Below are 20553 nucleotides of genomic sequence, written 5' to 3' on the forward strand. Positions count from 1 at the left end.
GTACACATATTGTAAGTTTGTCAAGTTAAAAGATTAAATTCGCAAGTCAAGAAAGTCACAGTATGTTGTAAAACTGTTGCACTATAACTTATAAATCAGAAAGACTACACGCAGCCAGTGAGTCACATAAGTCTTTCCCACCAGGCCGTGTTGGTGTGATTCAGCGTATTGTGCGAGAAGAGAGATGTAGTTTATCGAGCGTTTTATACATAACTAAACTTAAACAAAATTTAGATGTGGACTTCATGGCACAATTTAAACGGGATCAAAAAAAAACTATCGTCTCTCACCGTTCACCACCATTCATATTGTTTTCGCTGGTGGTTCATAGTTGAAGTAGGAAGTAGGCGGTCACTTTGGCTCTCTATTATCTTGATAGAAATTAATTTTCAATTGGTGTCCAAACACCTGAATAAAATAACTGGGGAAAAACAATCACATCCTATTTTATGGTTGTGACTAACCTAATCATACTCAGTACCTGCAAGTCGGATTCCAAACCTCCAAGGTTTTTCAAGACTAGCTTATTGACTTCATTCAGAGAGGTTTGAAATTATTTAGTGCATGTAGGTAGAACAGCACACTCCACCTGAAAAGGTCATGAAACTGGTGAAATGTTGAGCTGATTACTTAGAGCAACTCTTCAGTCTGTCAAAAGACCTTTTCCTAAAATGCATGTTGGGTCACCATTGGCATGAATATAAACAAGCACAGATCCTGTACAGGCCCACGGCATGTTTTGCCCTCTAGAGGCCATCTGATGAAGTGCGTCACCTCACTAAGCGTTACCTGACTGACAGACCAACCGACGAGAATTTGGCTTGTGATGACCTCGGCTGCACCATGGGAATAAAACTAGAGGCCTAAATTAAAGTGGAGCTGAAACGGCATTTCAAGAGTATGTGACTTCCTTATTGTGCAGGATAGAGTGGCGGGACAAAACGTTTGGAGGAGTTTGATTTGACTGGGACAAAGAACTGACTGAATGCGAGATGAGTTGAGTGCCCTGCAGTGCCTCCGAGCAGAGGAAGACCGCAGTCCCCTAAACAATGTATTTTACCAGATAAATCTGAAACCTCCCAGTCACGTTTCAATAATAGTCTGTCTGAAGATTGATTGACAGCTGTGGATTAGTTGAAATTGGACGTATTTTGTTTTACATGAAGAAAACGTGGTTGAATTTTGATATAAAAATCCAAAGAAATAGAACTTCAGTGAATTTTTGGCATACATTGTTATATACCGTAGGTGCATTCTATGACCAGGGATGTGATCAAAAATAGTTTAAAAGTCATTTTTCATTTCAGCTCGACTTTAAAATGGCTCTCAGCAGCTAATATTGAAATGGTCGAAGAGACCTAATTTGAGACCATAATGGTCCTGGATGTCTGTCAGCAGAGGTTTTCTTGTCAGGATTACACCATCACAATTAAATAGTGACACAAACACAGACACACGGCACCTGCAAACAGAGGCAAGTACAGTCCCGGTCTGTACAGAAAACCACAGACATGAGCTGAACAACTGGTGCAAATGTGAGAATGAGCCTAATCTTCAGTTACAGTCTGCATGGGTGTATGTATGTGTACATACATACATATATATATATATATATATATATATATATATATATATATATATATATATATATATATATATATATATATAATCTTCATTCAGTGCTGGCTTTGCTTATTTCACCAGTCCAATCTTCTTGGCCTCAGTTTCATAAATGAGCAGCCTCCACATCTTCACTATGAACACTTCGGCTTCTTCATCAAGAACCTGGGCAGGGACGAAGCACAGCAGTAATTAGTGCTACATGATGAAGAGCTACAGTACATGAACATGCCAACTATTACATGTTCTACTTTCGTGGACTGGACACAGGGACCATGATGGAATTAAGCGTTTACAGTTTTGCATGTCATGCCTTGGATTTTGTTATTCTTTATCCAAAATAAAATCAATCAATCAGCCCCTTCTAGACATGCAGTGAAGTCCTGAAGACATCCAGACATCACTCGGATGGATGCGTCCACACATTACCCACAATTACCCGTTGTGAGCGCGCTCCTGTGAACACCGATCTGACCTAGCCAAGCTCCTGGTACTCCGTGTCGCTCGCAGAGCGGCTCTTCTTTACAAGGTACAGGCTCATGTCCAGATCATGGACTGAGCGAGTGGGCGTATGCTTACAAGCAAACCATTTGTTGCACTTGTGACAACGAGCATTATCAGCATCAAGTAGGTATAACCATACCGTTTCATTCTCTGGCGTCTCGCTGCGACTTGCTGGCTGTGTGTGTGAGTGTGTGTGTATATGCTGCTGTTTGCCTGCTCTGGGTGAAGCATGTGTCAGTCCCCGCCCCGCCCCCACTTCACTGCGTTCAGAGAAAGAGAGAGAAAGCGAGCGAGACATATATGGATTGGGGGGGCGGGGGGATACTGTATATAGAGGCACGTCTTATGGAGTTGGTAAGACGGGATACAGGATACACCGCAAACAGCTCACTTTTTGGCACATGGCCACCCCACGTTTTCTAACCCGTTATCTAGCCTGGCTAAAACCATCACGGATGCCAATTGCTAGTTTCTATCCCCATCGCCAGACTAATGCATTGAAGGCGTTTTCATGGAGTGGAGAATTGCTTTCTGAAATATATCTCTGATGTCGTCTCCATTGAAAAATGTAATTAAAAGTCGGTCTCGCATTAAGTTAAACACTACGATTCCCGCAGCCCTATGTTATGCGCCCCCTCCCCCCCCCCCCACGTGGGAGATTTTCCCCTCGTGTGGAAACAATGGGAATGCCGGGACCTGATTCAACAGAGACAGAGTTCATGTCTAGAAGTGGCTTATGATTGATTATGATTGGGCTTTTGCATTGAGAATTCTAAAACCCACATTTATCAGAACAAAAACAGAATAGACAGTGTTTCAGTGCACGAAATAAAGCACTGCTGTTATCATTGACAGCCACGGATCAGTGTGGAATTCCAGCAGCCCAAATTGATTTGCAGAAATTACTGTTACTGGCCTGGGCCAATCAGGGACTGCATCGTAGTTGATGGCGTGACCATCCAATCAGGCTGGCAGAACAGTAATGGCTAACGTTACTAAAGCCATAAGTGCAGTTATTGCAGACATAGACTCAATAACAACAATTAAATAAAAACAAGAGTATGTACTAGCGGAGTTTCTCGTCAGAAAATACATTTTCGCCGTTCTTCTGACTGGATTTGGCTACGCTGATTGGCTGAAAGAGTTGTCTGTCAAGGCAAGTAGTCCCGCCCACTGAAATCGATGTGAGCGGCTCAAAGTCCAGACGGATACGTAGAGTGAAACAGAATGTGAGGTCACATGATCAGGATGGTGTTTACCAGGCTAGCAGAAGGCAGCCAATAGTGTGAGGGCTTGTCTGGTTCAAACTCACTCAAGCCAGCATCTAGAGTGTCTCTGCTCTTTGTTACTCACCATAGCAACATCATCCAAGATACCCTGAGCCGTACCGTGAGTCATCACCTGGGGGAAGAAAACAGCTGTTCACATTTCACTGTCTTCCCCTGCGAGGTAAGACTAGAATCCTATCTCCTATCCTAATCTTCACACGATCGATACCTTGGAGCAGACAAAGTCCACTAGTGTCGGCTCTTCCTCTCCGATGTACTCGATGATCTTCTTATTGATCCAGGGGCGGACACGGCGTTCCATTAGTGTCTATGGGACATAGATCAAAGAGAAGACACAGGGTTCTGTTTTAGAAGAGTCACATGACCATTTCTGAATGACAAGCGAGATATAAATGAGACCAGCAGGGAAAATCTAGATGGGAAAAGTGAATGAGTAACTCCTTTTCTCAGAAATACTGTAAAAGAGTAGCCTACGGTCTACGTTGCCTTATTGTCGTGAATGTGCATTTGTTTTCATTCAGCCGGCGTCTCGGCTGGGTGGAGTTTGTTGCGTTTAAGCACTGTGATTGGCACGAAGGTCCAAACAACGCAGCAGTAAAAAAAGACAAAAACCCTGTGAAATACAGCAGAATATGAGCATGTTTTCATTTGGTTCCTCCTCACCGTGTCGACCATGGCCCAGTCCAGCGGGTAGGAGAACAGCTCAGACTTGGCAGTGGGGATCTTCTCGATCAGGCTCTTGATGTGTTTGCGTTTCTCCTCGGTGTTGGCGCCCTTGATGGCCCCATCCACACCCAGGCTCTTGTCGTCGTCATAGTCAAGGGGCACCAGCTTTCTCTTTCGGGGCAGCTCGTCCGCCTCCTCCTCCTCAAACTTGTTGAAGACGCTGTCAACCGTCAGCTTCTTCCGCTTGGTCACGTTGGGTTGGCTGGGGCTGCCTGTGGCACCTAGAGACCAATGGAAATGGCAAGAACATTTTGAGTGTGGAAAGAGAACAATGCTGTGGTGTGTGCCGTCAAGTTGTTAAAACTGGGAGCAAGTGGACAATCTCTGTCTGCAATTTTTGTCCTGGAAGTGATGTCACTCAACTGGAATTGATGTCCTCTGTGATGTCACTTGAGCAATTGTGCAATGTGACATCACTGATGATGTCATAGGCATTGTGACATCCTCAGTGATGTCATAAGAGCAATGGTGATTTCATCAGTGGTGCGAAGTTGTGACATCATCAGTGATGTCATAAGAGCAGGTGAGCCCGCACAGCGGTCGAGCTGCAGGGCGGGGGAATTGAGCGCGCGTAGCGCACGATGTCGAAGTGGGCATTGTATTTCACATGCTACTGATGACAGATCAACAAAGATGCTATTGAAGAGAAGTTGGTCTCTGTGCCTCTTCTAGGATGGATTTCTCCTTGTATGATTGTTGAATGTCAGTGCAGAATAGTGATTAAAAGAAGCTCTTCCTCTTTGAATTGATGGGACTGACACCAAAATCCAGATGTTTACTGTTAATGTTTTAGCTAGATAAATGTTTTCTGCTATTAAATTCCATTATATTGTGGCTGTTAGAAATATCTTGACATGATATCACATCCGTTTGGACATTTATCCCAGAGAATAAGAAAAATACACCAAACCACAACGGGCCCAGACATTGCCAATAGCTAAACTCGTTCTTCGATGGAGATTTTATCCTAAGAAAAACACTCAATCTAAGAATTGAGACATTCAATCTAAGAATTGTGACACCTTGTTTTAGAGCAAACACTGGCAACATCATTCTATTTTAACACATTTTCTCTAGCAGTGGTGGGACTGCTCTTGCTAAGGAACCACTGGATGTAACATAAATGACAACAGTTGCCTGTGAGAGCTGTAGGCATGTATGTCCCTGTTGTAGTGAAAACACTCTCCCGTCACTGACTCACCCAGTTTGAGGCTGAGGCCGATCTTGGGCCGGTGTTCCTCCTGCGGCAGCGCCTCTGGAGGGGAGTTCTCGTGGGGGATGATGATGCCGCAGGGCGAGGCGTCCCCGGGCGTGTTGGGCGAGGCGCCGCCGCTGTCCGACGACACGGAGGGCGCCGTGGTGATGGGTCGCATCATAGGCTTCAGGCTGGGCTTGGCGTCGTGGTCATCTTCGTTGTCATCATAATCCTCCTGCTCGCCCTCCTCCACCTCGTCGTCCGAGGGGGCGCGGCGCGAGCGGGCCTCCGTTCGCTCTCTGTCTCGGTTCCCTCGGTGGTCCCCTCGGTGGTCCCGGGAGCTCCTGTGCCGCTCCCGCTCCACCTCGGGCTCCGGCTCTTGGATGACGACGGGAGGCTGTCTCAGACGCTCCTCCTCCTCCTCCATCTGGACCAATGAGAGGCAGGCGTGCAGAGGATTAACATCCAATCACACAATCTTAGAGAGAAGGCCGACAGACGAGGGACGACAAACACCACAGACGCACAGAGGGGGACTCGGATGATAAAGTGACCTTCATAAAAGACAATAGAAGGCATGCTCACTCACCACAGACACTGGCAAACAACACACCCACTGAAACACAGACACTGAGACACACACACTGAAACACACACACACACACACACACACAGAATCACACGCTGCGTAGTGCGTACCCTGCGTAGCTCAGCGTCGGGGTCTGGATGTCCCTCGTCTAGCAGCCTCTGCCTAATCTCCTCCAGCTCCTCCTTCTCTCTCTTCCTGTCACGCTCGTCCACCTCCACCTCCTTCTCTCGGTCTCTCAGACGCTTCTGCAGTGCACTGCCCCTAGGGGTCACACCAGAAATAACAGCCTTCAGAACAATAGCCATAGCTGCAATATTGCATGCTACAAATAAATCAGATCTGGGTCAAATGGAACTTGCCAGTACTTTGTACTGGTGTTACATATAGAGGTGCAGATGGCAAGGGTTATCAAAATAAAATAAGTGCCAGAAAGTCTAGACATCGAATGTCTGTTATACTCTGAAATTGATAACATTCCTGACACCATCTGAATTCCCTAGATGCAGTAAACCCCACCCATCTGCTATTCCAAGCTGGTCAAAACAAATGCTGAGAATTTTGACGCAAATCCTATTTATTTGCATACTAGCTAAGCATTCTGATTGAGAATATATTTGACCTGCATGAATACATTTGTACTGCAGGAAATATATTGCTGGTGTTCACCTGTAGTATTTGGGGTCATCTCTGTCATCGTCATAGTCTTCAAGAAACTCCTTCAGCCGCTTGGCTTCTTTAGCCTGGAGGACCATAAAGATCAAACCCCACACTGAATTCCCCACAATGTCCATTTCTGTTCACATTGAAGCTTATGAAGGTATTTGTGAAATGTACCTGCCCATTCAGATGTGAAAGCTCTTCCTTGGCAAAACAACATGTGCACATTTGTGGTGCCCTCTAATGGAGAACACTGGTGGCTTGTAAGCTTCAAATCAAATGGGTCCAGCCATGCAGGCTGATGTGCATAGTGGTTTATGGAGAGATGCACCATCTATTTGTGGTCTGTGTAGTTACGCACTGCCCACTACTGGAGGGAGGCACTTTTCATTTCTCACAGCCATGCAGCTACAAGTAAGCTTACGATATTCTATCCACCTCAACAAAATATCCTAGTTCAACGAAAAGTCTTTATTCTGTACATTTATGAGATGCAAAGAACTGTTGGCCCACCCTCTTACCCGAGAGTAAATGCTTTCAGGCAAAGCTTGAATTAATTGTATCTTACCAGTACCACCAAGTTCAAGCTGAAACGTGAAGCTGAAACAGATTTTTGTAGTAGAATGAACACAGATGAATGGACGGGCGCTGCCATCTGATTTGAAGATCAGATGGATTGGCGCTGTGCACTGGCTTGATAAATGAGGAGAGATAGTCGGACACCTCTATGAACATCAGCATGTTCTCCACCTCCTCTCACCGTTTCTCGCCGGCGCTCATCTTCCCTCTCCGCCTCTTTGGTGTAATCCCGTGCCTTCTTCCTCTCCCTGAGCTCCCAGTTTTTCAGACGCTGTAGCCGGGAAAATGCAAATGATAGCCCATCATACCAAGCAAAGAGATCAATTCACATGTTATTTAAATAGAATTTTAATGATGGCTTGGGACTTGATATTTCAGCATTTTTGGCCATTCGGATCCCCCCCACCCCCCACACACATTCAGTCATTTAGGAACCAGGTGCTTTGCCCCCACAGCTAGCAGGAGTTCAGTGTCTCCTGGGTACAGGGCACTCTCCCCCCCTCCTTTCCTACCTCCTGATAGGCTGCCTCTTTGTCTCTGAGCTTCCTCTCCAGTTTCCTGCGTTCGTATGCCTCCTCTTCATCCTCCTGCTCCCGCTTCTTGTCTTTTTCTCGGTCTCGACTCTTCTCCCTGCGCAAACAGTAAAGAAGACATTATTCTTTGATCCGAATCCAAATCAATAAATGTGCAATTATTTGTCTTGAGGACATTGGGGCATGATGACCGGTCCATTTTGCCCACTCTTGCCTTAGACAAGTGGTTCAAAGTGGGGTCTCTGGATTTGAACAGTTCAATACTAAATCAACAGAAACAAAAAATGATATTACATATTTATTACATATTTTCTGGGACAAAAAGCATATATCAAATGGTTTTCCATGGCCTAGTCTGTGACTAGCCTGGTAAAATCATCCTGTTCACAGCAGTTCACATTGCTGTACATATCAGTCTGGACTTGATTTCAGACAAACTCCTTCAGTCAATCAGTGTGGGATCCAGTCAAATCCAAATCCCAGTCGGAAGAGCAGCAAAAACCTCTTTTCCGCTGGGAAACTCCACACGAGCATACTCTTGTTCTGTTTAATTGTTGTTATTGAGTATTTTGTGTTTATGTTAACATTAACCGCTCGTTGCTTTGGGAAACATTACAGTTTTGCCAGCAGCCGGTGTTCCTGATTGGCCGGTTACGTTGTCAACTACGGCGCAGGTCCCTGATTGGCCCAGTTACATTCTCATTTCTGGACATCGCTGGGTGGAAGTCCAGACTGATGCATGTTGGGTGCAGGGGGAAGTCCAGACTGATGCATGTTGGGTGCAGGTGGAAGTCCAGACTGATGCATGCTGTGTGCAGGTGGAAGTCCAGACTGATGCATGCTGTGTGCAGGTGGAAGTCCAGACTGATGCATGCTGGGTGCAGGTGGAAGTCCAGACTGATGCATGCTGTGTGCAGGTGGAAGTCCAGACTGATGCATGCTGTGTGCAGGGGGAAGTCCAGACTGATGCATGCTGTGTGCAGGTGGAAGTCCAGACTGATGCATGCTGGGTGCAGGGGGAAGTCCAGACTGATGCATGTTGGGTGCAGGGGGAAGTCCAGACTGATGCATGCTGTGTGCAGGGAGAAGTCCAGACTGATGCATGCTGTGTGCAGGGGGAAGTCCAGACTGATGCATGCTGTGTGCAGGTGGAAGTCCAGACTGATGCATGCTGTGTGCAGGGGGAAGTCCAGACTGATGCATGCTGGGTGCAGGTGGAAGTCCAGACTGATGCATGCTGGGTGCAGGGGGAAGTCCAGACTGATGCATGTTGGGTGCAGGGGGAAGTCCAGACTGATGCATGCTGTGTGCAGGGAGAAGTCCAGACTGATGCGTGCAGGGGGAAGTCCAGACTGATGCATGCTGGGTGCAGGGGGAAGTCCAGACTGATGCATGCTGGGTGCAGGGGGAAGTCCAGACTGATGCATGCTGTGTGCAGGTGGAAGTCCAGACTGATGCATGCTGGGTGCAGGGGGAAGTCCAGACTGATGCATGCTGTGTGCAGGTGGAAGTCCAGACTGATGCATGCTGGGTGCAGGGGGAAGTCCAGACTGATGCATGCTGGGTGCAGGTGGAAGTCCAGACTGATGCATGTTGGGTGCAGGGGGAAGTCCAGACTGATGCATGCTGGTTGCAGGTGGAAGTCCAGACTGATGCATGCTGGGTGCAGGTGGAAGTCCAGACTGATGCATGCTGAGTGCAGGTGGAGGTCCAGACTGATGCATGCTGTGTGCAGGGGGAAGTCCAGACTGATGCATGCTGTGTGCAGGGGGAAGTCCAGACTGATGCATGCTGTGTGCAGGGGGAAGTCCAGACTGATGCATGCTGGTTGCAGGTGGAAGTCCAGACTGATGCATGCTGGGTGCAGGTGGAAGTCCAGACTGATGCATGCTGGGTGCAGGTGGAAGTCCAGACTGATGCATGCTGTGTGCAGGGGGAAGTCCAGACTGATGCATGCTGGTTGCAGGTGGAAGTCCAGACTGATGCATGCTGGGTGCAGGTGGAAGTCCAGACTGATGCATGCTGAGTGCAGGTGGAAGTCCAGACTGATGCATGCTGGGTGCAGGTGGAAGTCCAGACTGATCCATGCTGAGTGCAGGTGGAGGTCCAGACTGATGCATGCTGGGTGCAGGTGGAAGTCGAGACTGATCCATGGAGCGAAACAGAATGCGAGTTTGTTTCTTTATTTATCGTTTCTGACGCCAAGGCGACAGCTAGTCTTCCTGGGGTCCAAGACAACAATACCTTACATGACAGACAAACAATGAAATAAAATGCAAAAAAACATGTATCACATAAGAATAAAAGAAAAGGAAATATGAAAGCAGAAAAAAATAAAACAAGAGTTCAAAGCAAGTCTAGAACAAGATAAAACATGTAGCATGGTCTGCTAGCCCTCTAGCTGGCCAGTGGACCAAAATGTCAACTTATGATCAGAACATTTTTGTAGTTCACGTGATCAGGATCATTTGACCAGGATAGTATGTGACATGAAACTGTTCGAGACGTCCAGAGACCAGACACTGAGGAGTTTCTCCTTTACCTGGATCGGCTGCGGTCGCTGCTTTTCTCGCGGCTTTTCTCCCTCTCCCTCTCCCTCTCCCAGTCTCTGTCGCGCTCTCGCTCCCTGGTCCTGCTCCGTGGACCGCGCTCTCTCTCACGCTCTCGTTGCGTTCTCGCAACGCTCTCGCGTTCCCGCTCGCGCTCCTTCTCCCTCTCGCGGTCTCGCCGCTCTTTCTCCCGCTCGCGTTCCTTCTCCCTATCCCTCCTCTCCCGCTCAAACTCCGCACGCTCCTTCTCCCGCTTGTCCTTCTCCTCCTCCAGTTTCTGCGGAGGAAAACACAGAGAGGTTGAGCAGGATGGCGCACAGGTCGGGAGCAAAGTGAGTCTTGGCAGACACATTTATAATGTGCACAGATCAAGTGGTTTCCACACTCTTGAGGATAAGCTAAGTCTTATGGTAACATGCTCTAGTTTTCCACATTTTGTGTAAAGCCCGTTAGGGGAAACTGGAATCCTAAAACACAGTTGCGAACAAACAGCTCTCCCTCACATGAAGAGACAGCTTCGTCATGGATCTAAAACAATATTCTGAAGTGACACTTGCAGTAGGGTAACAGAGTTTAGCTAGAGAGTCACTGGAAACCACTTTAACGGTCACAAACATCTCTCAGACATGTTCAAATTGAGGCATTCATAATGAGAAAAAGGCGCTGCTAAAGTCAAGACAATGCTTTTTCTCTCCTTAAGAGTCCTCCTCTCAGTACAAGGAAAACAACAGAAAAAAGGCGTCAGCCTTTTGTTAAACTAGTTATTTGTGACTTACAGGTGTTGAACTACGGATTCAGCCCTTCGCTGCCCCTACAGGCCTTTTAAGTTAGGCCTGGGAGGAAAGCAGGTCACACGGTATACAAGGGAAAAACGTTATGGGATTCTCTCTTTCTTAAGCATCATCATCATCATCAACAACAACAGCAGCAACCTTTACTTCAATGCGTACAGTGGCATTTAGTATAGTGCTAAAACAAGAAAGACATGACATAATGAACATCAGTTACATTTCTGCACAGATAAATTAAATTGTAGAAGCGGTCTTACCCTTGCGGTAGTCTTCAGCAGGTCTTCACGACTCATTACCCAGACACACACACCCACATGCAGCACAACTCTCCCTTCATGGGCACTACACACAAGGCTTTGGCTGTCATTCTGTTACAAAACAGCATCTGACACTGAACACGGGGACCAAGTGAAATGAAATCAAACATCGAGCCCACAGCACTATATTCACTTTAACTGAAGCTTTTATCTAGAGCAATGTAATAAGTAGTGTAATAAGTGCAACCCCCTAATACAAATGGAGAAATTGAATACCCTCATCTGCAGGTAGAGGCAGTCAACAGGCAACACAGACCTTAACCTGAAAGCCTTGGGTTTAATGCAGCTGAAGAAAACAGAAGACGGTGCGATAAAGAGTGAAGAGTGAGATAGAATGAGCAGAAGTCATCAGTGTAGCAGGGCGAGAGTGCCTGTCACATGTTGTTACTAACGGGCAGTGTAGCAGGACGAGGGTGCCTGTCACATGTTGTTACTAACGGGCAGTGTAGCAGGACGAGGGTGCCTGTCACATGTTGTTACTAACGGGCAGTGTAGCAGGGCGAGGGTGTCTGTCACATGTTGTTACTAACGGGCAGTGTAGCAGGGCGAGGGTGCCTGTCACATGTTGTTACTAACGGGCAGTGTAGCAGGGCGAGGGTGTCTGTCACATGTTGTTACTAACGGGCAGTGTAGCAGGACGAGGGTGCCTGTCACATGTTGTTACTAACGGGCAGTGTAGCAGGGCGAGGGTGCCTGTCACATGTTGTTACTAACGGGCAGTGTAGCAGGGCGAGGGTGCCTGTCACATGTTGTTACTAACGGGCAGTGTAGCAGGGCGAGGGTGTCTGTCACATGTTGTTACTAACGGGCAGTGTAGCAGGACGAGGGTGCCTGTCACATGTTGTTACTAACGGGCAGTGTAGCAGGGCGAGGGTGCCTGTCACATGTTGTTACTAACGGGCAGTGTAGCAGGGCGAGGGTGCCGGTCACATGTTGTTACTAACGGGCAGTGTAGCAGGGCGAGGGTGCCTGTCACATGTTGTTACTAACGGGCAGTGTAGCAGGACGAGGGTGCCTGTCACATGTTGTTACTAACGGGCAGTGTAGCAGGACGAGGGTGCCTGTCACATGTTGTTACTAACGGGCAGTGTAGCAGGACGAGGGCGCCTGTCACATGTTGTTACTAACGGGCAGTGTAGCAGGACGAGGGTGCCTGTCACATGTTGTTACTAACGGGCAGTGTAGCAGGACGAGGGTGCCTGTCACATGTTGTTACTAACGGGCAGTGTAACAGGACGAGGGTGCCTGTCACATGTTGTTACTAACGGGCAGTGTAGCAGGGCGAGGGTGCCTGTCACATGTTGTTACTAACGGGCAGTGTAGCAGGGCGAGGGTGCCTGTCACATGTTGTTACTAACGGGCAGTGTAGCAGGACGAGGGTGCCTGTCACATGTTGTTACTAACGGGCAGTGTAGCAGGGCGAGGGTGCCTGTCACATGTTGTTACTAACGGGCAGTGTAGCAGGGCGAGGGTGCCTGTCACATGTTGTTACTAACGGGCAGTGTAGCAGGGCGAGGGTGCCGGTCACATGTTGTTACTAACGGGCAGTGTAGCAGGGCGAGGGTGCCTGTCACATGTTGTTACTAACGGGCAGTGTAACAGGACGAGGGTGCCTGTCACATGTTGTTACTAACGGGCAGTGTAGCAGGACGAGGGTGCCTGTCACATGTTGTTACTAACGGGCAGTGTAGCAGGGCGAGGGTGCCGGTCACATGTTGTTACTAACGGGCAGTGTAGCAGGGCGAGGGTGCCTGTCACATGTTGTTACTAACGGGCAGTGTAGCAGGACGAGGGTGCCTGTCACATGTTGTTACTAACGGGCAGTGTAGCAGGACGAGGGTGCCTGTCACATGTTGTTACTAACGGGCAGTGTAACAGGACGAGGGTGCCTGTCACATGTTGTTACTAACGGGCAGTGTAGCAGGGCGAGGGTGCCTGTCACATGTTGTTACTAACGGGCAGTGTAGCAGGGCGAGGGTGCCTGTCACATGTTGTTACTAACGGGCAGTGTAGCAGGACGAGGGTGCCTGTCACATGTTGTTACTAACGGGCAGTGTAGCAGGGCGAGGGTGCCTGTCACATGTTGTTACTAACGGGCAGTGTAGCAGGGCGAGGGTGCCTGTCACATGTTGTTACTAACGGGCAGTGTAGCAGGACGAGGGTGCCTGTCACATGTTGTTACTAACGGGCAGTGTAGCAGGACGATGGTGCCTGTCACATGTTGTTACTAACGGGCAGTGTAGCAGGGCGAGGGTGCCTGTCACATGTTGTTACTAACGGGCAGTGTAGCAGGGCGAGGGTGCCTGTCACATGTTGTTACTAACGGGCAGTGTAGCAGGACGAGGGTGCCTGTCACATGTTGTTACTAACGGGCAGTGTAGCAGGACGAGGGTGCCTGTCACATGTTGTTACTAACGGGCAGTGTAGCAGGGCGAGGGTGCCTGTCACATGTTGTTACTAACGGGCAGTGTAGCAGGACGAGGGTGCCTGTCACATGTTACTAACGGGCAGTGTAGCAGGGCGAGGGTGCCTGTCACATGTTGTTACTAACGGGCAGTGTAACAGGACGAGGGTGCCTGTCACATATTGTTACTAACGGGCAGTGTAGCAGGACGAGGGTGCCTGTCACATGTTGTTACTAACGGGCAGTGTAGCAGGGCGAGGGTGCCTGTCACATGTTGTTACTAACGGGCAGTGTAGCAGGGCGAGGGTGCCTGTCACATGTTGTTACTAACGGGCAGTGTAACAGGACGAGGGTGCCTGTCACATGTTGTTACTAACGGGCAGTGTAGCAGGGCGAGGGTGCCTGTCACATGTTACTAACGGGCAGTGTAGCAGGGCGAGGGTGCCTGTCACATGTTGTTACTAACGGGCAGTGTAGCAGGACGAGGGTGCCTGTCACATGTTGTTACTAACGGGCAGTGTAGCAGGGCGAGGGTGCCTGTCACATGTTGTTACTAACGGGCAGTGTAGCAGGGCGAGGGTGCCTGTCACATGTTGTTACTAACGGGCAGTGTAGCAGGGCGAGGGTGCCTGTCACATGTTGTTACTTATGGGCAGTGTAGCAGGACGAGGGTGCCTGTCACATGTTGTTACTAACGTGCAGTGTAGCAGGGCGAGGGTGCCTGTCACATGTTGTTACTAACGGGCAGTGTAGCAGGGCGAGGGTGCCGGTCACATGTTACTAACGGCTCAAGTAGCCATCTTTCTTTCTATTATTCAAGTGTTCAATTTCTCGTTGGTCTATGTCCCTTTTTCTTGTCCTTACCTGTGCACAGCATCCAGCGGGGCTTAGTGGTCCGTTCTGAGTTTGAATATGTTTTTGCCTTTCTGTTCTGGCAGTTTATTGAGCAGTCACAACTACCAACTAGACAAATGTATTGTTTGCTGTACTTGATTCTTTTTAAATAGCAGTTGTTCTAACCGCACACCAGAAGACTACAGTACCATTTAGGCAATGAATGGGGACAGGAGAAAAGACATTATTGGTACTACTGACATCATAAAAGATTTTTTTTTTTTTTTTCGATTAAATCGTTATAAATTATCTCCTCATTTATTGCACATGTAAAACTGCTCTTTCAGTTTTTGATTCATTCCTTGAACCGGTTGCAGGCCTTGCTTTCTACAGATATCAGCTCATGTCTTAGATTAAGTGTGTAAATATGAGGCAGAGATAGAGAAAGACACCGATAGAGAGCGAGAGATAGGAGAGAGAGAGAGAGAGACCACCACGACGCATACAGAGAGCACGTACCTTTGCAAGTCTTCAGATCACTGTGCTGCTGTGGAGAGGGCGCCCCCCCACATTACCATGAGAATAGGCTACAGCCAAAGTCACTGCAGTGGTTATTAGAGTCTCAGGCAGCGCATTAACATCAACACCAGTAAGACAGACCATCATTTCTAGAGGACTCGCACAGGTTCACTGACCCCCAGCTTTACCGGGGAGGGGGGGGGGGGGACGGGGGGAGGGGGGGACGGGGACGGGGACGGGGGGGGGGTTCACCAAATGAAGACCACAAGTGTGGGAGGACGCTCTGTAGTGTCAGATGGTTGGCTGAATGAAGAGAGAGCGCCCTAAGAGCCCTGGCCAACATATACCAAAGTGCCTGTTCAGTTGCCCCTATACGAGTCCTCAAGAGGGGGGCGCCCAGTATATGTATATAGTAAATGAAAGCTGATACTTACATCCTATCCTTGCAACTTTTTCCAAAGCTCTGAGATTCATCTTGCTTTAGTCACCATATGATCACTATCATAATGGTGGGGTTTAATGAATAGATTAGCTTTGAAGTAACTTTACATCGTCTCCATGCATTTTTGTGTGATGAATGAAGGATGGATCTATAATATGGTCACACCTAGATAGTGTCACTACGGCGGTCACACGTGTCAAATCAGGGCTGAGAAAGGTGACAGAAATACTAGCTATCAGCCCATTTGTAATGCTGAAACATTGAACATGAAACATTTCAAATATTGTGGGGCGAATTAAGATGTTTGGTGGTGAAAATTTGAAGGATTTCCAATTCATCCAAGGATCCCATTTTGTAGCGCAGTATGCATTTTGAGTGGGATCAACAACAGCTTGGTGTTATGTGTCAACTACTGCTAAATGTGCACAACTATAGGCGTGAACTACTGTGTGTGAGCAGCTGCTGTCCAAAACCTGTAATGTCAGCTACAAGATCAAAGAAGCCACTTTACCTTGTGAGTGTCACGAAATTTACTAATCTCTCTGGAAATCAGGTCTCTCTTGTCATCCTCCATGTCAATGGCGTTGATATCCTCCTATGGAAAAGGGAACACCGACAACAAACTCAATTGGGCTTTTAAAACGAGGCGCCGCTCACTGACGCATTTGAAGTTCCAAGGAAAGAGTTGGAGCAACCAGAATTTGGCATACCTCTTCTTTTTTCTCCTTCCTTCTCCTGCGTCGATGGGAGTCATCATCCTGTGAGGGTGCATTGAGCTCGGAGGCGTGTTCCCGCATCAACCCATCGATAGCACCTTTGACAATCTGATCCTTCTTCTTTGTCTCCTCGTCCAGCACCTCTTCCTCATCCTCTCCTCCATCCTGGGTTTGAGCTGCTTTCTGCAGGAGGGAGAAAAGAATACAAGCTTAGTTTTGAGAGCAACTCGATGAGTCTCACTGCAAATTCTACCAAATATCTCTTATGAGGTGAATTTGAGGCATTTCTGCATTATTAGTAATATAGTGGATAGAGACAGGAAAGCTGGTGGAGAGAATCACTCTCGGGGGTGACATGTGACAAAGGACACCTCCAACAACAGCATCGATCTTACCCCATTAGTCGTCTTCTTCTTGGCCTTCCACTCATCCAGCTGGGCTTTGGTCTTGGCATCTACCTTCACCAGTAGATTCTTCTCTCCAATCTTCAGGTCATGAAGCAGCCGCAGGGCTCGCAGCGTGGAGTCTGGCTCCTTGTACTCACAGAACCCAAAGGCTGCAACAGAAGAAATGGATATTGGGAGCGGTTAATTCAGAGTAATGATTGGGTTGGATGGAGCAGTAAGGAATAGGGATGCACCGATCGATCGGCACGTGACCGGAAATGGCCGATTTTCACGTGATCGGCCTCGATCGGTGATCTGCGCCGGTCACTCTAAATAGCCGATTCTGTGAGCCGATTTTCACATGACGTGCGCGCACCCCAAAGCACCGAGACAGGCACCCAGCCACCACCACACACACGCCAGCATACCTTCCTCGTTGTGGATTTTTTTCACCGTCAGTGAAGTAGACAAATCTCGCAGTTTGTCACACATGCAAGTCGAAAATAAGCCGTGGAGACAGAGATGCGGCCGAGTCCCGCTCGGCTGGAGTCAAGTCTGAGCGGCTCGCTTCGCACCTCACTGGCCCCCCTCTCTCTGCTCTCTCTACCCGGGAAGCAGTGCTGCTGCACCCGGCCACAGTGCACAGCCGACTTGGCGAGGTGAACGCGAGCATTGTGTCCACCATTCCCCGACCTGCCTTTTCCATTCCACATCAGCGCTGGTGCCTCAGCCTGTCAGTCATGTTGTAACGTAGATACAGGAGAGACTATTTGTTTCGTATTGCAAATAGAACGACGGACATAATAATAAAAATGCATCGGACTCACAAGTGTGCAAGGATTTCTGTGCGTGACGAAATTTTTTCGGATGGCAGATAAAAATACGCATATGTGGGATATAGGCTATTGGATTTAATTTAATTTTTGTATTCATTGTATTTGCACAAAAAAGCTCTGTCCAGTAGCCTAACCTGGAACACTTTTATTTTGAGATGTGTTTGAGTGAGATGGTCCTACTTCATGCAAATGATAAGATAAGATAAGATAATTTGGATCCCCATTAGATGTAAGAATTGTTCTATGAATCTTAATTTTCAAACAAAGTTACAAAAACGTTTGTGTAAGCTGTCAATTGTTGTTTTTAGAAAAAAAAATCGGAATCGGCAAAAATCGGTATCGGCAAGTCAGACTATTCAAAAATCGGAAATCGGAATCGGCCAAGAAAATGGCAATCGGTGCATCCCTAGTAAGGAATAAGTACATTTTTCACTTTTTGCAAAAGGCAGGTTGTTCTCCTCTCCCAGACATGATGGCAGGTAACAAGCCATTATCTTTTCTATTGGTCAGCCACTGTGGCTGGTGATTGGTCAGCCACTGTGGCTGCTGGATGCAAGAGTCAGCTGGTCTGGTGGTGATCAATGTGTGTATGTTGTGTGTGATCAATGTGTGTATTTTGTGTTACCTTGAAGCTTGCCAGATGCTCCTTGGACTCTCTTCCAGCTCAGGACAATACCACATTTCTAGAAGAGTACAACAAGAGAAAACAGTTCATGACTCAGGCACAGCTGGTTTGAGTAAGCTGCGACAGTACTACTGCAGTACTGCATACACATGCATACACAGCTGTAACAGGATTTCTTTAACATGACTGTTCTGTTACACAATAGCTCAATTTCCATGGCCAATTTCTGTCAAGAGGATGAAAACATTTCCATGGCCAATGTCTGTTACATTTTCAGTTAGTTTTCAGATGTTATTGTTTTCTGTAGCTTCTAATCTAATATGGATATTGTAATTTGAGTTAGTGTTGCTCTAAGGGAACTAAACTATTAAAAACATTGATTTTAATGATAATTTGACTGCTTGGGGGGAGGATTATGAAAACAAATCTGTCATTGCATAAACCGTTAGATGCATATTATTTAGACATTTACCATAACTGTTATAACTGTTGCAGGTCCAGAAAACAGAATATTCAAATTACATAACTTTTACAAGTTTCATGACTGCAGACACCCTGTGTGAGGTGTTCCACATACAGTATCTGTGCGATCTTCATGAATTTCCCCTTCCCCTTACCGCCAGTAGTTGTCTGACCATCATATCTGAGGCCTTCTCTGAGATGTTCCCCACAAACACTGTGGTGGTAGGGCCACTGCTCTCGTCATTGTCTTTGACTCGCATAAGAATCTCCTTCCTGGGCATTGCAGGCTTACTGACCACTGGCAGAGACGTCTGCAGCAGAACTGGCGCTTGAGTCATGATACCCATGTGAAGTGGAATCATCTGAGCTCCTGCAACAGCCAAATGGAACGTACATCAACCAGCGAACTTATACAGGGAAAGTCAACAGAGTATGCATGTTTTTCAGCATCGCCCTACATACTTTCATACTGACACACAGTCACACTAGGCACTGCCCAGTATGACCAGTCTCCTACTCTTGGCCACTGAGCAGCTCCACTGGTGCAGTAAGAGTAAGGGGTTAATTTCCTTGCTCAACAGTACCTCGGCAGCAGTTGTTTAAGGAGAGGATTTGTCATTCACTTTCCCCACAGATCTGAGTATTTGAACAAGCAACCTTGCGTCTAAACTAAAGGCTACCACAGTGTTGCTCCATTCTGCACACTAGGGTGAATAAACTAAACAAGTGAATGTGTGTGTGATTTGCGTGTGCTTGCCTGAGGGGAAGCCAGCAAACTGATGAGGGGGCATCCCTGGAGCGGGCAACAGTGCCCGGTTTAGATGAGGGGGGAAGGACATCTTGGGTGTGTCGTGTCAGACCAACCTGATGAAGGATTAAGAGCCATTAGCAGACTATGCATATCAGACAGAGCTGAAACAGAGATGCAAACTCGTCTGTCACTGAAACTACAACTGAAGTGCTGGCTACTTCTTTGGCTATATATATATAGTGTGGATAATAAGAATAAGAATCCAAGCTACTTTGGCGTGGAACTTTAGTATTGATTTGTGACTTCTGCTATTCAGATGTAACGGTAACAAAGGGTAACAATGTAACGTTAGTATCATCAGGCTCCATATGATATCACGTACCAACGTTATTCTGCTGCTACATGCATGGTACTTGTTCGCTAGTTCTATACCCCCCAATTAACGTCACGCAAGAACAAGCCACAGCAGCCAGCTAACTCATGGTGGTTAGCTAGTATTAGCTCCTTTTCACCGGTGGGCTACCGTAACGTTAGCTAAGCTAAGCTACCGAACCTTGCCGAACAAGCAACGCTCACATCACATTAGAGTGCAAACCAGGTTTTCGGAACAAATAATTAATTCGTATTTCTTTATATACATACCCCGAAGCAGGTGGTGTATAAATTGATAAAGACCGCTATCAGTGGGTTGCCGTTTTCTGGAACACTTTCTACAACATTAGATTAGCAAGGGCTCACGGGCCTTCATTGACAAAACATTGACGCAGACGTTACGTACTGACGAGTCAACTGCAGTGCTTTGACGTTCGAGGTTCGCTTGTTTTGGATCTCGGACCTGCCCGCCGAAACGGAGGAAACCATCATGATGATGATGATGATGATGATGATGATGATGATGGTGGTGGTGGTTGTTCTTGTTCTTGTTATATTTTAATATTAAATTATTATATAATAACGATTTTTTTTTTTTTTTTTAAATCAAGTACCTCCATTTTATTAGCAACCATTTTATATGATACATACTATTCTTCTTGTCGTTTCCCCATCCCAGTACATTTTGTCATTCTGTATGCCCAGTTGGTCAGTCAAGACTGTAAACAAATACTTGAAACGTTGTTGTCTCAGCAAATGTATTTAAAAGATGATATGTGCTGTCTCTATGACTGTTGTTATTTGACATATAGTCCATGCATAATGCTAGCCTAGAAGATTCTAGAATTATTTCCATC

General features: G+C 47.2%; 1 protein-coding gene across 1 annotated transcript; it reads right to left on the bottom strand.

The window, feature by feature from the left end:
• Positions 1 to 1668: 1668 nt before the first annotated feature.
• rbm25b (RNA binding motif protein 25b) lies at positions 1669 to 18935 on the bottom strand (the record flags this gene model as incomplete). The annotated part of the gene is made up of 15 exons (XM_083642495.1): positions 1669 to 1785; positions 3478 to 3525; positions 3622 to 3720; positions 4077 to 4360; positions 5341 to 5761; positions 6034 to 6184; positions 6590 to 6663; positions 7341 to 7430; positions 7672 to 7789; positions 10235 to 10518; positions 16060 to 16143; positions 16259 to 16447; positions 16660 to 16820; positions 18112 to 18169; positions 18729 to 18935. The coding sequence occupies 15 exons, from the start codon at positions 18933 to 18935 to the stop codon at positions 1693 to 1695; spliced, it is 2361 nt and encodes a 786-aa protein (XP_083498621.1). The 3' UTR covers positions 1669 to 1692.
• Positions 18936 to 20553: the final 1618 nt, after the last annotated feature.

This window comes from Poromitra crassiceps, assembly GCF_964638095.1.
Source record: "Poromitra crassiceps genome assembly, chromosome: 9".
In the NCBI taxonomy this organism is placed as follows: domain Eukaryota; kingdom Metazoa; phylum Chordata; class Actinopteri; order Beryciformes; family Melamphaidae; genus Poromitra; species Poromitra crassiceps.